The sequence below is a fragment of the Glycine max genome, chromosome 12 (genome assembly GCF_000004515.6).
Source record: "Glycine max cultivar Williams 82 chromosome 12, Glycine_max_v4.0, whole genome shotgun sequence".
NCBI classification, from domain to species: Eukaryota; Viridiplantae; Streptophyta; class Magnoliopsida; order Fabales; family Fabaceae; genus Glycine; species Glycine max.
In genome coordinates this window covers 954790-969891 of record NC_038248.2, presented here as the reverse complement: position 1 = coordinate 969891, position 15102 = coordinate 954790, and the positions used below count along the sequence as shown (strand labels likewise).

Genomic DNA, 15102 nt, shown 5'->3' with positions numbered 1-15102 from the left:
TGTTAGCATTTTTAATCTTTCTAAAAAAAATTGTCTATTTTAGTCCCTCATTGATTTTGATGGCTCAAAATTAGTTCTTATTTTGTCCATTTTAGTCTCTTATTCTACAATTGGGACTAATTTTTAAATAATATACGCTTTTATAAACCTAATTCATTTAATAAGAACTCTCAAAACAACTATTAGATTAATGAAATTCAATGTTTATAGGACTATTAAGTGAAATAAGTTACACAAGTCATGTTTGGATTATTGTTAGAACTCTGTTAGGGGTGTCAAACATACTTTTAAAGAAGGAATTCTAGTATATCTTTTGCTCTCAACTTATTTTAGGAAGGGTCCAAATGGTACCCCAAACATGCACTTACTCTTCATGTAAGTGGATTCCTTGCCATGGTATTCTAAAAGTGGCATCTACAAATATTTGAATGTAGGAATATCTAAACAATTAAGAGGGATGAGTTTCACCTTGAACATTACATTATTACAATCATATCCTCCAAGTTCAATGCAGTCCTATATCACAGCTTGTATGAGAAACCACTTAAAACGCGCATTAGTTACACAACAACAACAACGGGCCCGTTAGGCCCGTCATGAATAAAAAAAAAAGTTGCAACAACAACGTACTCATTTTCAACCCCATGATGTGCGAAGTGGTATTGACAACGAATTTATGATTCACCGTACTCATTTCCAAGGTAGTGTATATTTTGTACTGTAGCTGCAGTGACAATCAAGCATAACTATTTCAGCAGAAAGGACCGGGTAACTGAGCTTCAGTGCAGCATCGCAGGCTTTAATTTCACGATCCAAAAACCAAGTCACGTAAAGAAGCCGAAGGTGAGCTGTAACCATGGACAACGCTGTCTCTCCAGAAAGCCGTTCCTGTCACAAAGGAGGAAAAAAAAAATTATGTTTGTTACAGTGGGACAAAAGAAGGTTAAGCAATTTCGTATTAAGTTCTCATAAGCTACTTTTGCAAAAAAAATAGTTATAACACCCTTATTGTTGATTATGATTTACGAAAACAAAAATATATAACTACATTGAAAATGGGCTTTATTACAATGACACAACAACCAATTAATTTTTTTAAAATAAATTACTTTTTAATACCTAAAGAATCACATTTTTGTGGAATGCATGCATCTATATTCCCAACAGGAATACCTATTTTATATATTTAACAATATGGTGGCTCAAGACATGGCACACCAATAAGCAATGCATCATCAGCCGTAGCGGTAAATCATCATTGCATAACAACAGGAGAAATGGAGATATTGTACATCAACCTATGAGGACATGGCTCAAATATGACATAACACAGCCTAGGCATGGCAACAGATACATGTGACAGTGTGTTTATGAGTGCTATAGGATTAAGAGAGTAACCTATAAACGAAATCAGACCAACGGTTGCTGATAAGAAGAATTCCTTGCTGATAATGTTTAAACTGGAAAAAGAGAAATATTAGTCTACAGCTGATTCTATATATTACTCAAAAGAGCACCAGAAAGAAAAGTGCATAAGCAGATTGGACATAAAAACTTACTAGTATAGGCAAGCAATATTCCCATATCCATAAAAAAGAGTAGCCCACACTGAACCAGTGAACCTACCATCACAGTTAATTGAATTGATAGAGTTAATATATGCAGAAGCAACTTCACAATATTAGAACAAACACGGCATTCAAAATGAAAAATCGCATGTAATTGTAAAGTTGAACATTTTTTTTTTTTGAAAAAGGCAAAATCGGAATATATATTATAAGAACCCTCTTCTGGCACAAGATGTAGCAAAGAAAAGTTGAATGTATGAGTGACATGCAATTGATAAATTTCTGCCGAAGTGAGTATCAGTAGAGGTAAGCAAATAAAAGTAGCATTTAAATTGAATCGCAATTCTCCACCCATCAGTATCAACAAGGCAATTAGAGTAATGCAGTATTTTCTAAATTTATTGTTATCAACGATTCTACAAAAATCATCATTTAACCACTAGGAGTTTTTGTTAATTGGTACTGTTACTGTATTAAGATAATATCTCATTGTTAAAATTGTTGACAACTATTTTGCAGAATAATTCACAACAGTTTTAAAAAATTGATAATGCTTCAAGATGTAAGGGGAAGTATACAAACAACATTACTCGGCAATTTTCATCTAGGTCATAAAACACAGCAATGGATTTGCTGAGTGAAGGGCGAGACTGTAATACTGCTTTCAGATATTATGTCTTGAAGCAAATTTGGGGTTGCCATAATTTGTTATTAGTAGAGCACAAGAGTCAATAGAAGAAAATAATTACCACATGAAATCGCGAATCAAGAGAGCACGTGGAAGCATAAGCCCATTTCCAAGCATGGCAAGGAGCATAGAAAAAGCTGACAAGCCTTTCATGTTCTCAGGATTGAGATAATTTGTCCACTATGGCAGAACGAAAAGGTTAATAAAAATGAATAGGAGATAAAAGTTGAATTACAATACCCTTAAAGCAATTAAGATTATCATATATAAAGTTTACCATTTGAGAAACTGGCATCCACATAAAGAGTAACGTAGCTGTCCATCCAGATATTCCTCCAACAAATTTGACACCTTTCTCAGAAAGTTTTCCGGTTCTTGCCTGCAAATCTTAGAGCAAAGTGTTTAAAATGACAATGAAACTGAAAGCCTATTTACAATTCCATAGGTCTCAATCTATAAACACCCAAATTCAAATTTCCTGGTTTCAGTTAACAGCCACTTTTGTATGGATTGGTGAAATAAGTGCTTATATGAAATTTCAAGAAATATATGGGGTTCTGTGTTGCACTGATAAGAGTATGATGGTATGAGCACCAGCATTGATAAGAGCTGGCTAATGACATGTAGCAACTTCTACATTGGGGAGAAGGGGGGATCTAAATTAAATACAGTCTAACTTAAGTATTATGTCACTCATGACACAAATATAAACATATTTGGTATGATATGGCTACATGATGCTGTTGGGTACATGATACAAAATACTATTAACAAGTTATAGTGGGGTAGGATACCCATATGCACTGGGTACATGACCATTTTAGGCATATCAATGCATCCTGGATTTAGCTTTAAGACATAATCAAAGATAATCCAAAGGAAATAAGAAGATTACCAAGGTAACGGCCAAGACAGCTATCACAAAGGAAGTGGCCCCAGGTAAGATGCTGTTAGGTACATAGGGGACAAATGTAGACCACATTATCTGCATCCAGATTGTAAATTAGGCAGTGTGAGATAAGTAGTAAAAGTTGTGATAAAAGAATAGTGTATCCAACTGTGTGAACAGATATTATGCCATTATAAATTGATAATGTATTGATCCTAGGGTGAGAGAAGGAAAGCACTATTACTTGGGGAAGCACTGATAAACCCCCAATTGTAATGAAATCTTCCCAAAAGCGCCAGATTCCAGCATTCAGTATACCAAAGTAATTCAAGAAATTCAGAACAAGGCCAGAGATGACAACAACTGAAGTAGCCAAAAAGTAAGGCAACGGCATGGTTTCAGCCAATGCCAGCTGAACAAGGACCACGTATGTTGAAACCACACCCAACGTCTGCACTACCATGGCTTCCTTTTCTCTCTTCTTGGCAAAGTATGAAAGCAGAGACAAGTTTCCAAGCAAACTAGTTAGCATTCCCTGCATTGACACCCATATCATTAGTCATTGCCCTCCTTGGGTCATATCATATCATAATTTTGAAAAATACCAAAACCTCATTAATTAAGCGTGTGTTTGGATGACTATTCGGATTTCTTTATTATAAAAACAGGTTAGTAGTAAAACTTAGTATGGATTTTTTTATTTAACGCTGGATCCAGAATCAAATTCTTCTAAATGTAAAATCAAGCACTTAAACGCACAGGTTAGCTGATATTTCAACGTGATTTTGGAGAATCTAACATATTCTGAGTTAAATAAAATCGGATTGCAGTTTTGAAACAGTAAATGCAATATTGAGAGCAGAACAATCAATGGTTTACCCTACCAGCCAGGGGACAGCGGAGAGAGCGAGTTTATTTCCCGATAACAGATTTCGAGCATTGAGTATGATTTGAGGCATTTGCAGTAACAGAAAGGGAAAATTGGCGGCAGCGGAGAATTTGGCGGTAAGCGAATCCCATTGCTGGTAACTTTCATTTTTCCCAACGTGAACTGATTCCTTCAAACAATGCTCAAAGTTAATGAATAAATCAAAAAGGCAATGAATAGAAGAATATGGAGAGGAAGAGGTACCTGATTTGCTGCGTCGGAATCGAGAGCTTTTATAGCGAAATTGGGGCGTTGTCGAGGGAAGGCAAAGAAGGGACGGAACTGAGAGGAGGGGGAAACGTTGAGGAGGAAAAAGGGATTGTGGGGTGAGGGAGCGAGATATTTGAATTGTGGGAAATTGGCGTTGTGATGATGTTGTTGTTGTTGTAATCGAGAACGGAGATGAAGAGGAGTGAAAGCGAAAGGTGTAGACTTGGCCATGGCCATGGCCATCATGGGTTAATAGCATAGCCCAAACAACACAGCGTTACATATATATACACTTCAGAGCAAAAGGATGATTTTTTAAAATTGAGAGAAGTTGAATTAAAAACTCGGGATAAATCTTAAGATTTAATGAATATCTACAAAAATAATTATTAATAAAAATTATTACAACGATACTAAAAATCAAATTTAGGTGTTTTTGACCTATAAACAAGTGGATCCAGTCCATAGCGGGAGGATTTGATCTGAGAAACAAAAGAAACGGCCAAGAAGTGTGAGTGGAAATGGGAGTAAGGATTGGACGGTGGGGAGATATGCGTATCTCGAAAACAATACACGTGGATTCACCCTTGATATTTGCATCCTTTACCGCCACCGCCCACGTGGAACCTGCTATCTTGTTTATGACTTACTTGCATGATAATTTATTGGATAAATGACAAATTTCCTCCTTACATTTTATATTTGTCAACAATTTAGTTTCTATACTGTAAAAATATCACTTTAGTTAACGGAAACGGAAATTACTTAACCGTAATATTAGATTGGGGATATATTTATATAATTATAGATTAAATTCATCATTTTTATAATACATAAACTTAATTTGTCTATAGTGTAAAATTCAGGAATAAAATTGATATTTATTCCCATTTATTTAAGATAAATACTAATTAGTTTCTTAGAACATTAGTTAAAAAATTTTTAAAATATTTTTATTAAAATATATAAAATTATACTATTCATAACTTTTTTATGTTCTCCTATAATCTCAAGATAAATACTTATTTTTTTCCTTAACTAATACTCATACTAGTTATCATTTAAACATGCCTTAATCTCTACATTCAGAATAAATGTATTTTTTTTAGAGAATAAATATATCCTTTGGTAAGCATTTAGGTTGACTTTTTATGAAGTCATCATGCTTGATATCAAAAAAGGTGTGTGCATAAATTTAAAACATTATAATAAACTGGATATAATAATTATACTAACAAAAATTAATATTTATATCACATCTTTCTAAGTAAGTACTCTTTTAGAAATCTTGACCTGATTTATTTTCTAAAAAAACATGTCTTAACTTGAATCTAATATAGGCTAGATACACTCCTATTAAATAAACTTACATATTTTCACCCTTATCCACAATTCTTCAATTTTTTTATTGATTTTTATTCGTATAATCTTTTTTAAACAATTCTGATTAATGACCATGTCATGTGAGAATAAGCATTGATATAACATTTCTAAGTAAACGTCATGTTACAAAAAAACCATTTAAAAAAAATATATGAGAACTTAAAGCAACAATTTCTTTTGGAGTATTAAAACAAAAATTACCCATATTTATTGGTACTAACACCATATTTAAAGGGATTTACAAATCTTCAATGTTCCCTTATATGATTGTCCTCTTTTTGAATCGGGAAGTCAAATTTCTAGGTACATACTTCCTCTCTGTATATATACATTGTAACATATTTCTATGATGAGTCCAAATTTAATGTTTCAATAGCATGGCTTCCATTTGTCTCTTCCTCGCAGCATGTTTTAGTTTCTCCAATGCAACAAGTCCAACTTGCCTTACTCTTTCTCTTGACAAACCTATCCTGCAGAAAGAACACAACAAAGAGTAATGGCCAGAATTTTAATTTTGAGGACAACAGAGACAGGGGAAGCCGTGCTGTTAGTGTGATATTTTCAAGCCTTATTAGTTATTCCAACTTAGCATAAGTATTACTTAAGAAAAAAAGTAATAGGAAATCGTGGTTGAACTCACCGTTTGCTTATGTCTTCCCACGTAAGACATTCTTTTTCCAGTCCATAATAAAGTCGAATAATTTCTCTCTCTCGTTCCACAAGGGTCACATTAATGAGTCTGTTCACTTCATCCTGTGAATATATATACAAGTGGTATTAATCATTATGGAAGTTTATAACATTGAGTACTGATAATGCTAACAAGTGATCTTAGGCTATTGGTTAAGAAATCGAAAATGGAGCTCTTATGACAAAGAGTTGAGTTATCAATATATTCCCACCACGATTTCCAATGAAATGCCACTCTTTCAATAAAAAAAAATTCTGTTAGCATGGCCCATAAAAATTTTATGAAACAACATATAAAAACAGAAGAGCTATTACTATGCAGGCTTATCTGAAATGATTGATTACAGTTCAGTTAATATACTTCGTAGTTTCTAAAATAGCACATTTATAATACATCGTATTGTCCACTGAAAACTGAAAATTATTTTGTTTTTGTCCAATGACTCCAAATCAATATACATATACTTAAAAATAATCAACATACTGAGAATTAAAGGACAACATGCATTAAAACAATCCTCTGCATGTCAACAAAATACCTTTAGTGCCCACTCGTCTACTCCATTCCATGGGATGTTCTCCACTCGATTATCTGCAATATACTGGTAATGGAAAGCAAAAAACACAAATGACACAATTGATATTCTTGAGAAAAAAAGAAAATAAAATGCAAAGAATAAGAAAGAAAGCAGTTCTTATGATCTTCCTTGATGGACTAGTAGAAAGGTGTTAACACTTACACTATGATGAGTTTCTCCTTGTAGACCATTCAGAGAGGGGAATGCTTCTCTATCAAGCGAGATAATTTTGCTGATTGCCTGCAACAAGTATAGTTATAGACAAGGTGAGCAAATGGATAATAGAGACATTACATGTGTCATGTATGAGGATCATTGTTACCTCAGTAGCATTTCTGACTTTCTTTTGAGACATGTTAAGGTATTTTGCAATCCTCTACAAAACCCGGGAACAATTCAGTAAGGTCTACCAATATTTAGAAATTTTTACATACTTGATACAGATTGCAGATTTTATACATTTGGCTGACTTACATCAATAGTTGGAGTAATGCCTCTCTCTTCTAGTCTAAACTTTGCATTGCGGATTAGAGATAATCTCTCATGCAAATGAGCAGGCAATCTTAATGTTCTTGAATTCTCAACTAAAGCTCTTGAAACACCCTGTCAACAGAAAAACAGTATTCATTGTGTTTGGACAAATTTGAGATGTAAACAGCACAATCACGTGGGATTCAAAAACCAAGGAAAATGGACAGGGAACAAAATGATGCAGAACATGCAATCTCTACACCTAAAATTGTTGCTTCAGAAATGATATCAGAAAATATGAAGTGAAAAGAAGCAACTGAATACTTGACAGTTGACAACAACAACAAAAACCTTATCCCACTGGATGAAACTGATTAGTGATTAATCATACCCAAATTCAGAAATTAGGACTGCAAGGACTGTCAGAGATTTAATACTGATTATAAAGTACTAGTTACATACTATCCAGGTTTACAGAAATTATGAGAAAAATTCAAGTATTTAACAGAAATTATTTTAAGAAATTTCATGAATATATTTTCTCATATGCTGTTCTCTCCATTGAATTTAAAAATATAAATTGGGTGAATCTTATGACATATTCTGTTTAAAGAACAATGACAAGCATGTCTTATAATCAACCATATAGAAGGCAAGTCTAGAAAATTCTCATAAGCACGCAAAACCTCACCTGACGTATCCACCAATAAACATAAGTTGAAATCTTAAACCCTTTTGAAGAATCGAACTTTTCAATACCACGCAGTAATCCAATCAAGCCACCCTACAGAGAAGATAAGATGAGTATTTTACAGCAGATGAAGGAGCAGAGCCAACCAGATATTTAGTTGAAACAGAGATATGTTTATAATCACCTGAACAAGGTCACCCATTTCTGCACCCAGGTTATCATACTTTTGGGCAATAGACATAACTAAGCGTACATTGCTCATAGCCAACTTTTCTCTTGCCAGAGAGCACTCTATCATTCTTGCTCGTAGTTCAGTGCGAGAAATCTTCAAAGAAGTTGCCATTTGATCATCAGAGGGTTCACATCCTAGTTTTTCCTTCAGTCTGAAACTCAAAAAGGTTTATGTATAATAGTCAAGTTACAAAATTATTTGCTAGAATTTCCATAAAGAAAATATATACTATATATAAGTAACCATGAAGAATGAAACTTTTCATTATAAAAGACTATTATGTTATGACTTTATAAGAAGTGAATACGTGCTTAATGATTTATATAACCTTTTTTCCATCCCAATGCAATTCTTAACAGCAATATTTCCACCTCTACCACCAGCTATATGCTGTTGAAAGCTAACACGGTGAGAAGGAAATATTTGAATTTCATTAATTAAATAAGGTGACAGAAATCCAAATTAGTTCTGTGTTCAACCTGCTAAAAAGTCATATGCACTATATGATACATATACTTGTCAAGAAAACTAAGGCTCAGGCATTGACATAAAAGTTTTAAACAATAGGGTTGTAATAAAACAATCAAACGGTTAAAACAATAGCTTTACAGAACAAGTTGCAATGAACAAAAGCAGACCTTCATGCCAAGCAAGTTAGAATCACCTTTACCTATTGCATTATTAATTACTCTCATTCCCCATTCAGATTAGTATGATTAAAATAAAAGATGATAAATAAGGTTTAAAGCGTCAGTAACAAAACTTCCATTTTAAGTGATTCAGAGATTCTTTAACATGCTGCATTGTTTCACACAAAATATCACTATGTAACAATTACATAATATTGAAGCTAACAGGCAGACTATAAGAACAGATTCTTCATCATTTTAATTAATCATAGGATCAACCATATATGCAATTACCTGGATTTATGTTCCTCTAAGGAAAGCCCAACTTTTATTTTCTCCGATAGGTTTACAACTTCTGCATGAGAGAGCAATTCCTCACTCACTAGACCTTTTACGTAGCCCTTCAAACGGTGTTGAAGCAGCTCTGGACTGATTTTGGACTTCAGCTGCATAGCACCACAAGTTTTAATAGCGGTCTTCCTCTTGGTATTCATTCTTCTTTGCCTTGCAGACACCCCAGAACAAGTCACCGCCACTTTCCTACATTTTTTTCCCTTACTCGAATTTTCAGTAAGCACTTCTCTTTCAAAGGAAAGGTTCCATTGCTTTTCCAGCATTGACTTCTGCAGCAAAAGAAGAGCCTCCACAGAATAACCCATTTCAGAGCTTTCCACCTCTAAGTCATTAGAGTTGTAACTCTGAAACCATGGATCCGCAATGGTAGGGGCATCATCAACATGCTCCTTAAGAGCCTTAATGGACTGATTCTGCTGGTTCGATGCTGGAAAAGTTGGAGTATAGTTGGATGACTTCTTGGCAACTATTAAAGATTTTGTAGGAACAATTTGGTAGTGTGTGGATCCAAAATCACTGCCATAAGAAAGCTTTTCTATAATATCAGAGTAATGGTATGATGAACTCAAGAGCCTCTTTCCTCCACTGAGTCCAATAACTGCAGCAGTAGCCATTATATCCCTTCCTAGCCACTATGTACGATTACCATCAATTTTGCCTATTATAACAATGATCCTAAACCGTATCCACTACTCCCTATTGCTTCAGCAACTTCCCAAATTCTTGCTATCCTTCTGATAAATCAAAGAATAAAAAAATATTAATTATTGTAATAATATAAATAATGAATTATTCAAGATTTCCTTTATAAAGAAGATTAATAATTTCTTGCCCCCCACCACCTAGAATATGCATACTTCATGAAAACAACAATACATGCCTGTAGCAAATAAAACTGGAAGTACCCAAATGAAAACCAACGCAATTTTTAATGGAAATACAAAACCTGCAAACTAAAAAAAAAAAGAAGAAGATAATAGTGCATGGCTGCATGCTATGTCTGTCAATGGAAGTACCTGAAAAAATTGCAATTTGGACAATGATGATTGCTCCAAACCAAACAACTTGACAATTTTGAATGATTGAACCGGCTGCAGATGCAGCTGCACACTGGAAAGGCTTCACTCACAAAACTGTTGGTGTGGAAGGAAATAACTATGCTAGTATACTATTAGATTTTTCTTTTTCTTTTTCCTTTTCCTTCCTTTTATTTATTATATTATATTATTTGTTATTATTCGTATGAGGATGAAGTTAATTTGGTTGAGAGAAAAAATAGAAATGAGAGAGAAAAAAAATGAAAAGATAAAGATATGGAAGGATGAGACGTTATTGGCTGAAACAGATATTGGGACCAACCTTGTGTGGTCTATGATGCGTTATGTTTCTCTCTTCTCTTGATTCCACGTTCGCCTTGGATTCAACATTCTTTTTTTTTTTTTATCCCCAACTTATTTGTTTCTATAATTCTATTCTAGGTGCTAACTACTAGATTTTTTTTTATTACTTAATGCAAACCAATCACATGTCTAACTCTCTAAGTGCAACGACGAGAACGGGTTTCTATTGGCAAAAGCAAAACTTTTGTTTACATAAGTACGTCTTGAGTGTACTTTACAAGCTTATATATATGGTTTATTTATTCTTAATCATACGGATACGATTTAATGATGAATATTTATTTTATTAATCTTCTGACTGTACATATAAAACTCATTAGTCATTTATTAAATAATATGTAGGATTTTTTTTCGTTTTATTTGTTTCTTTTTCCGTTTTTTATAGGTGCATGATATATTGAAAGCCTAGAAGGACCAGAAAAAAAATAAAAAGGCCCAAAGGCATACAAGCACTTGACTAAAACAGGTAGCCCAAGTCCGAATAGTTCTTACTTGGTGTTAAATTGTTAATGTACAATCGCAGGAAATTAATTTTTATATTTTTACGTGTTGCGCCACTCTAATTTTATTTTAAAAATGAGTATAGTGTATGCACTAATATAAAGGGATTTTATAATGATATTTAATCACAAATGATCATATATGATAAATTTATTAATTTTTACTATAATTACCTTAAAAGTTATGCTTGTCAGTTGTCATAATTTCTTATCGATTGACATTTAAAAAATCAATTACACGAGCAATGCATATAAATTAAGAGAAAATCATCTAACAAACCTAGTTCTACAATAATCAGCAAGTAAAAGAAAAGAAAGAGAAGCCCACCTTCCTAGAGGTCCAGGAGATTTAGCAATGCAAGCATTTGTGTGGTTTAATGCTGGGCCCCTTTTTTGGGTGCAACTTACTGAACTTAGTGGACTTCTTGGTTCACCTTCTTCAACGGGTATTACTTTTCGCAACCTTCCTTTTTATTTATACATCTCTCCTGTTCTTTGTTCTCTAAAAATCAATCTCTAAAATTAATTTTTATATTTAATAAATATTATAAATTTAATTTTAATACTTTCCAAAATTAAATTTTCTTTCCACATATGTGCTTGTTTCTATAGTTGCTTTTAACCACAGTAATTAGAATGTTTTACTTTTGGATGAAATTCTAAGACATCTCATGAGTTTTGACTTTTTAAATCGATTTTAACTGATCTTTAATTGAATATTTATTTATATTTAAAACTCCTTCACCTCTCTTCATTAATGTGTTTTATGAGAATCAAAGATTATCTTCACAAGCTTAGCATTAGCATGTGTTGACACTGGATCACTAATCATTGGGTACGTGTTTGTTACTTTAGTGGATCCTATCAAAGAACCTCCGCTTATAACTACAAACATAGTTCTGTCTGTTTTTGTTGTGTATTGTCATGTGGACAAAGTTCCATGCCATGTTTGAGACATCTAAGATTGGCGTCTTGCCTTTGCCCAGTATTATTTTTTGCAACATCTTCCTTTCTTAACCTTGTCATTACCTCGAAATTTTAATATGGCAACTTACTCTTGTGGAAAATAATTTTTAAGAATTAATATAACACTTTAAAATTAAATTTAGAATATTAAAAAAATATAAAACATAGATATAATTCTTTAGGTGTTATTGATACTTTTCTCCTGTTAGAATTAAAATCGTACTTCAGTAATCCACATAATAAAGATATACATCAAAAAATTACATAAATTATCAAAGTGAAACTCTAAAATTTGATTGAAGAATTAAACTAACAATACCTAAAGATTTGAATTTAAGTATGTATTTGAAAAATCAGTTTTTAAATGTATTTGAAACTAAATTTTTGGAATATCTAATAATTATTAAAAAAATAAAAAGTTAACAAGAAAGATTATCTTTAAATAAAATATAAAAAAGTAGGGGAGGTTGTACAAATAGAATGAGAGTGCCACAAGTAATAGCCGAATCTTGTATGTGGCTGGTATTGGATTAGAATAAATCAATGGGCTTCTCAAAATGGCTGTGCTTTTGCTTGGCTACGGCTATTTATCCCATCTATTACTTTCCTAAAAAATAATATGTAAATCTATCTACAAAGATTTTTTTAATTCAATAATATACTATTATACTTTTATCATTTTTAGTTTTTTATTTTACGTTTTTTTATTTTTTAAACACTCCCACATTCTCTTGATTTAAAATTAAATTCAAAGAAAAAATTGTATAATTGGATAAAGACAATGAAATCGAATACAAAATAATCACATTCATGTAATAAAACTTACTATTAAAAAATAGGACAAAAATTAAATTAAGTTAAGTTGTTTATCCTTACCATTAATTTGTCCTATCAAACGATAATATATGGATTTTGATCTAAATTTTGAATTTAAAAATATTTCTGCCGGCCGGTATCTATGTGGAGATGGTGTAATTCTGTGGGATTAGTTGTTTTGTTTCTTGAAGAGTTCGGTAAAATGAAAGTGTACAATCCAATGATAAATAAACTATTAGTGTCATTGTTTAAAAAATAAAAAATAAAACTAATAGCGTCACTTGATTAAAATATTAACTAATAATATCATTAAGCTTTACTTGAGTGGTTATGGACATAAATATACAGGCCATGAGTCACGATGCAAATCACGCCGAACTATCTTATTCGTAAATCCAAACTTTAAACTACTCAACCCCTCTTTACCATAGTGGCTATATTAATCAGGTTATTATATTTGTCCCATTCAACGATTCAAAAGCTGATACGAATCAAATTCACGGTTGAAAATTGTTAGGACAAAATTAATTAATGTTACTCTGGGTCACAATTAACAATTGGAAATCACTAACTGCATGGTTAGCGATGCTGAGTCACCCCACTACTCAGCTGTAAAAATAAATAAATGAAACGATGAGTGAATTAAAAACTTGTGACAACACAATAATGAAGCTTCCCCTTACGAATAAGAATAATATTTTCATCTATTAAATCTTTGATATTGGAGTAACGAAACATTATTGTCATTATTATCAATTCCTTGGTTGCATTATTGGTAGCCATAAGTAATTCTATCGGTACAGAAGACACGCCACTTTTGTCGGGATTATTTATACCACCAAGTTCAGAAAGACCTTTTCCATGGATAACATCCATCCACAAGACCATAACTGTCTCTCTCGCCGTCATCCTCATTTGCCATTCTTCTTCATCCGTTCTTGAATAATGTTCACATGAAGTATAATTAAAACTAATTTTCTAGCTGATTATGATTCAGATTAATTGGATAAGGTTCATTCTACCTAACAAGACACCTTCAATATAAAGAAAAGAATCAACCTAATTTGTCATGTTGACTAAAGTTAATGTCGTCTTGTAAGAACACTCCAATGCATCAACTTAGAGTAAAATCACTATATTTCTACTCTAAAAACATGTTAATATTGCCATTTACAGACTTTGAGCCTCATATTAGAGAATTTAATCCATCTTATACTCCTAAAGTGTTAGATATTCATATAATATACATTGTAGTTCTGATAAATCGTCATTCGAATACTTTTAAGAATTATTCATTTTCTGTTCACGGCATTTTATGAACTAATTTGACTACATACAGCTAGAGTCTCTTAGGTTAATTGTGTTTTTAGTGCTTAAAAATTTATAAATTTGATTTTATATTTCAAACTTCTAAAACATTAGTTTAGTTCTTATATTTTCTGAAATACCTAAACTTTGGTATTATACAGGAAAAAAGTATTAGTTTTAAAGACTAAAATTTACGTATTTAAATATAAAAATATAGGAATAAAATATATTAAATCTAAAAGTTAGGTATAATACAAAAACTTAATTGACACTTTTGTTTTTTTTCATCTCTCTTTTCTTATTACACCGTATTATCAATTACATTTATTACTTCTTGGGCTTATATTTTCCTTCTAGTGTAAACATCCTAGACTAAGATGTAAGGAAATGGCTAATCTTGACTTAAAAACAAAAAACAAAAAAACTAACGCAGATAGCAATGAAATTACCCTATAGTCTTTTAGAACATGTTTGGTAAGGATTTTCAGTTTAACTTATCTAATTATCTTAGAACTTACAAGTTTGTTGGACTAAATCAGTGAAGATACTTAATTTAGTACCCTATAATATTGTGATAACATTCTTTAAAACTCTAATTGTTATGATATTTTAAGTTTATAAGTTTATTAGCTTATTTGTTTTTCTATTTTATTTTTTATTATCTTATCATAATTCTTTCTTTTATGTCTATTTAAGTTATTATACACTTACTAACTAAGTAATTTTTCCTAACACTTTTAACTTAATAAAATAATATTATCAATTTTTAACTAACTTATCCACTAATTAAACCAAATATAC

The 15102-nt window shown here is 32.0% G+C and overlaps 2 protein-coding genes across 3 annotated transcripts; both read right to left on the bottom strand.

The window, feature by feature from the left end:
* Positions 1-462: 462 nt before the first annotated feature.
* Positions 463-4855, bottom strand: LOC100803466 (maltose excess protein 1, chloroplastic). Of its 2 annotated transcripts, none has more exons than XM_003539940.5 (9): positions 4278-4855; positions 4030-4203; positions 3390-3680; positions 3152-3241; positions 2534-2635; positions 2318-2436; positions 1560-1622; positions 1399-1460; positions 463-888 (listed from the first exon to the last, which is right to left on the bottom strand). In XM_003539940.5, exons 1-9 carry the CDS (start codon positions 4527-4529, stop codon positions 806-808), a joined length of 1236 nt encoding a protein of 411 aa, XP_003539988.1. In that variant the 5' UTR covers positions 4530-4855; the 3' UTR covers positions 463-805. The 2 variants fall into 2 exon arrangements, with proteins under 2 accessions (XP_003539988.1, XP_040863248.1); XM_041007314.1 differs by having other exon boundaries at positions 4030-4196; positions 4278-4839.
* A 986-nt stretch (positions 4856-5841) lies between these two features.
* Positions 5842-10556, bottom strand: LOC100801884 (RNA polymerase sigma factor sigA). Its single transcript, XM_003539938.4, has 10 exons — positions 10328-10556; positions 9252-10045; positions 8281-8479; positions 8097-8189; positions 7409-7537; positions 7257-7310; positions 7097-7174; positions 6896-6958; positions 6307-6419; positions 5842-6136 (listed from the first exon to the last, which is right to left on the bottom strand). The coding sequence occupies exons 2-10, from the start codon at positions 9923-9925 to the stop codon at positions 6028-6030; spliced, it is 1512 nt and encodes a 503-aa protein (XP_003539986.1). The 5' UTR covers positions 9926-10045; positions 10328-10556; the 3' UTR covers positions 5842-6027.
* Between the last annotated feature and the right edge of the window lie 4546 nt (positions 10557-15102).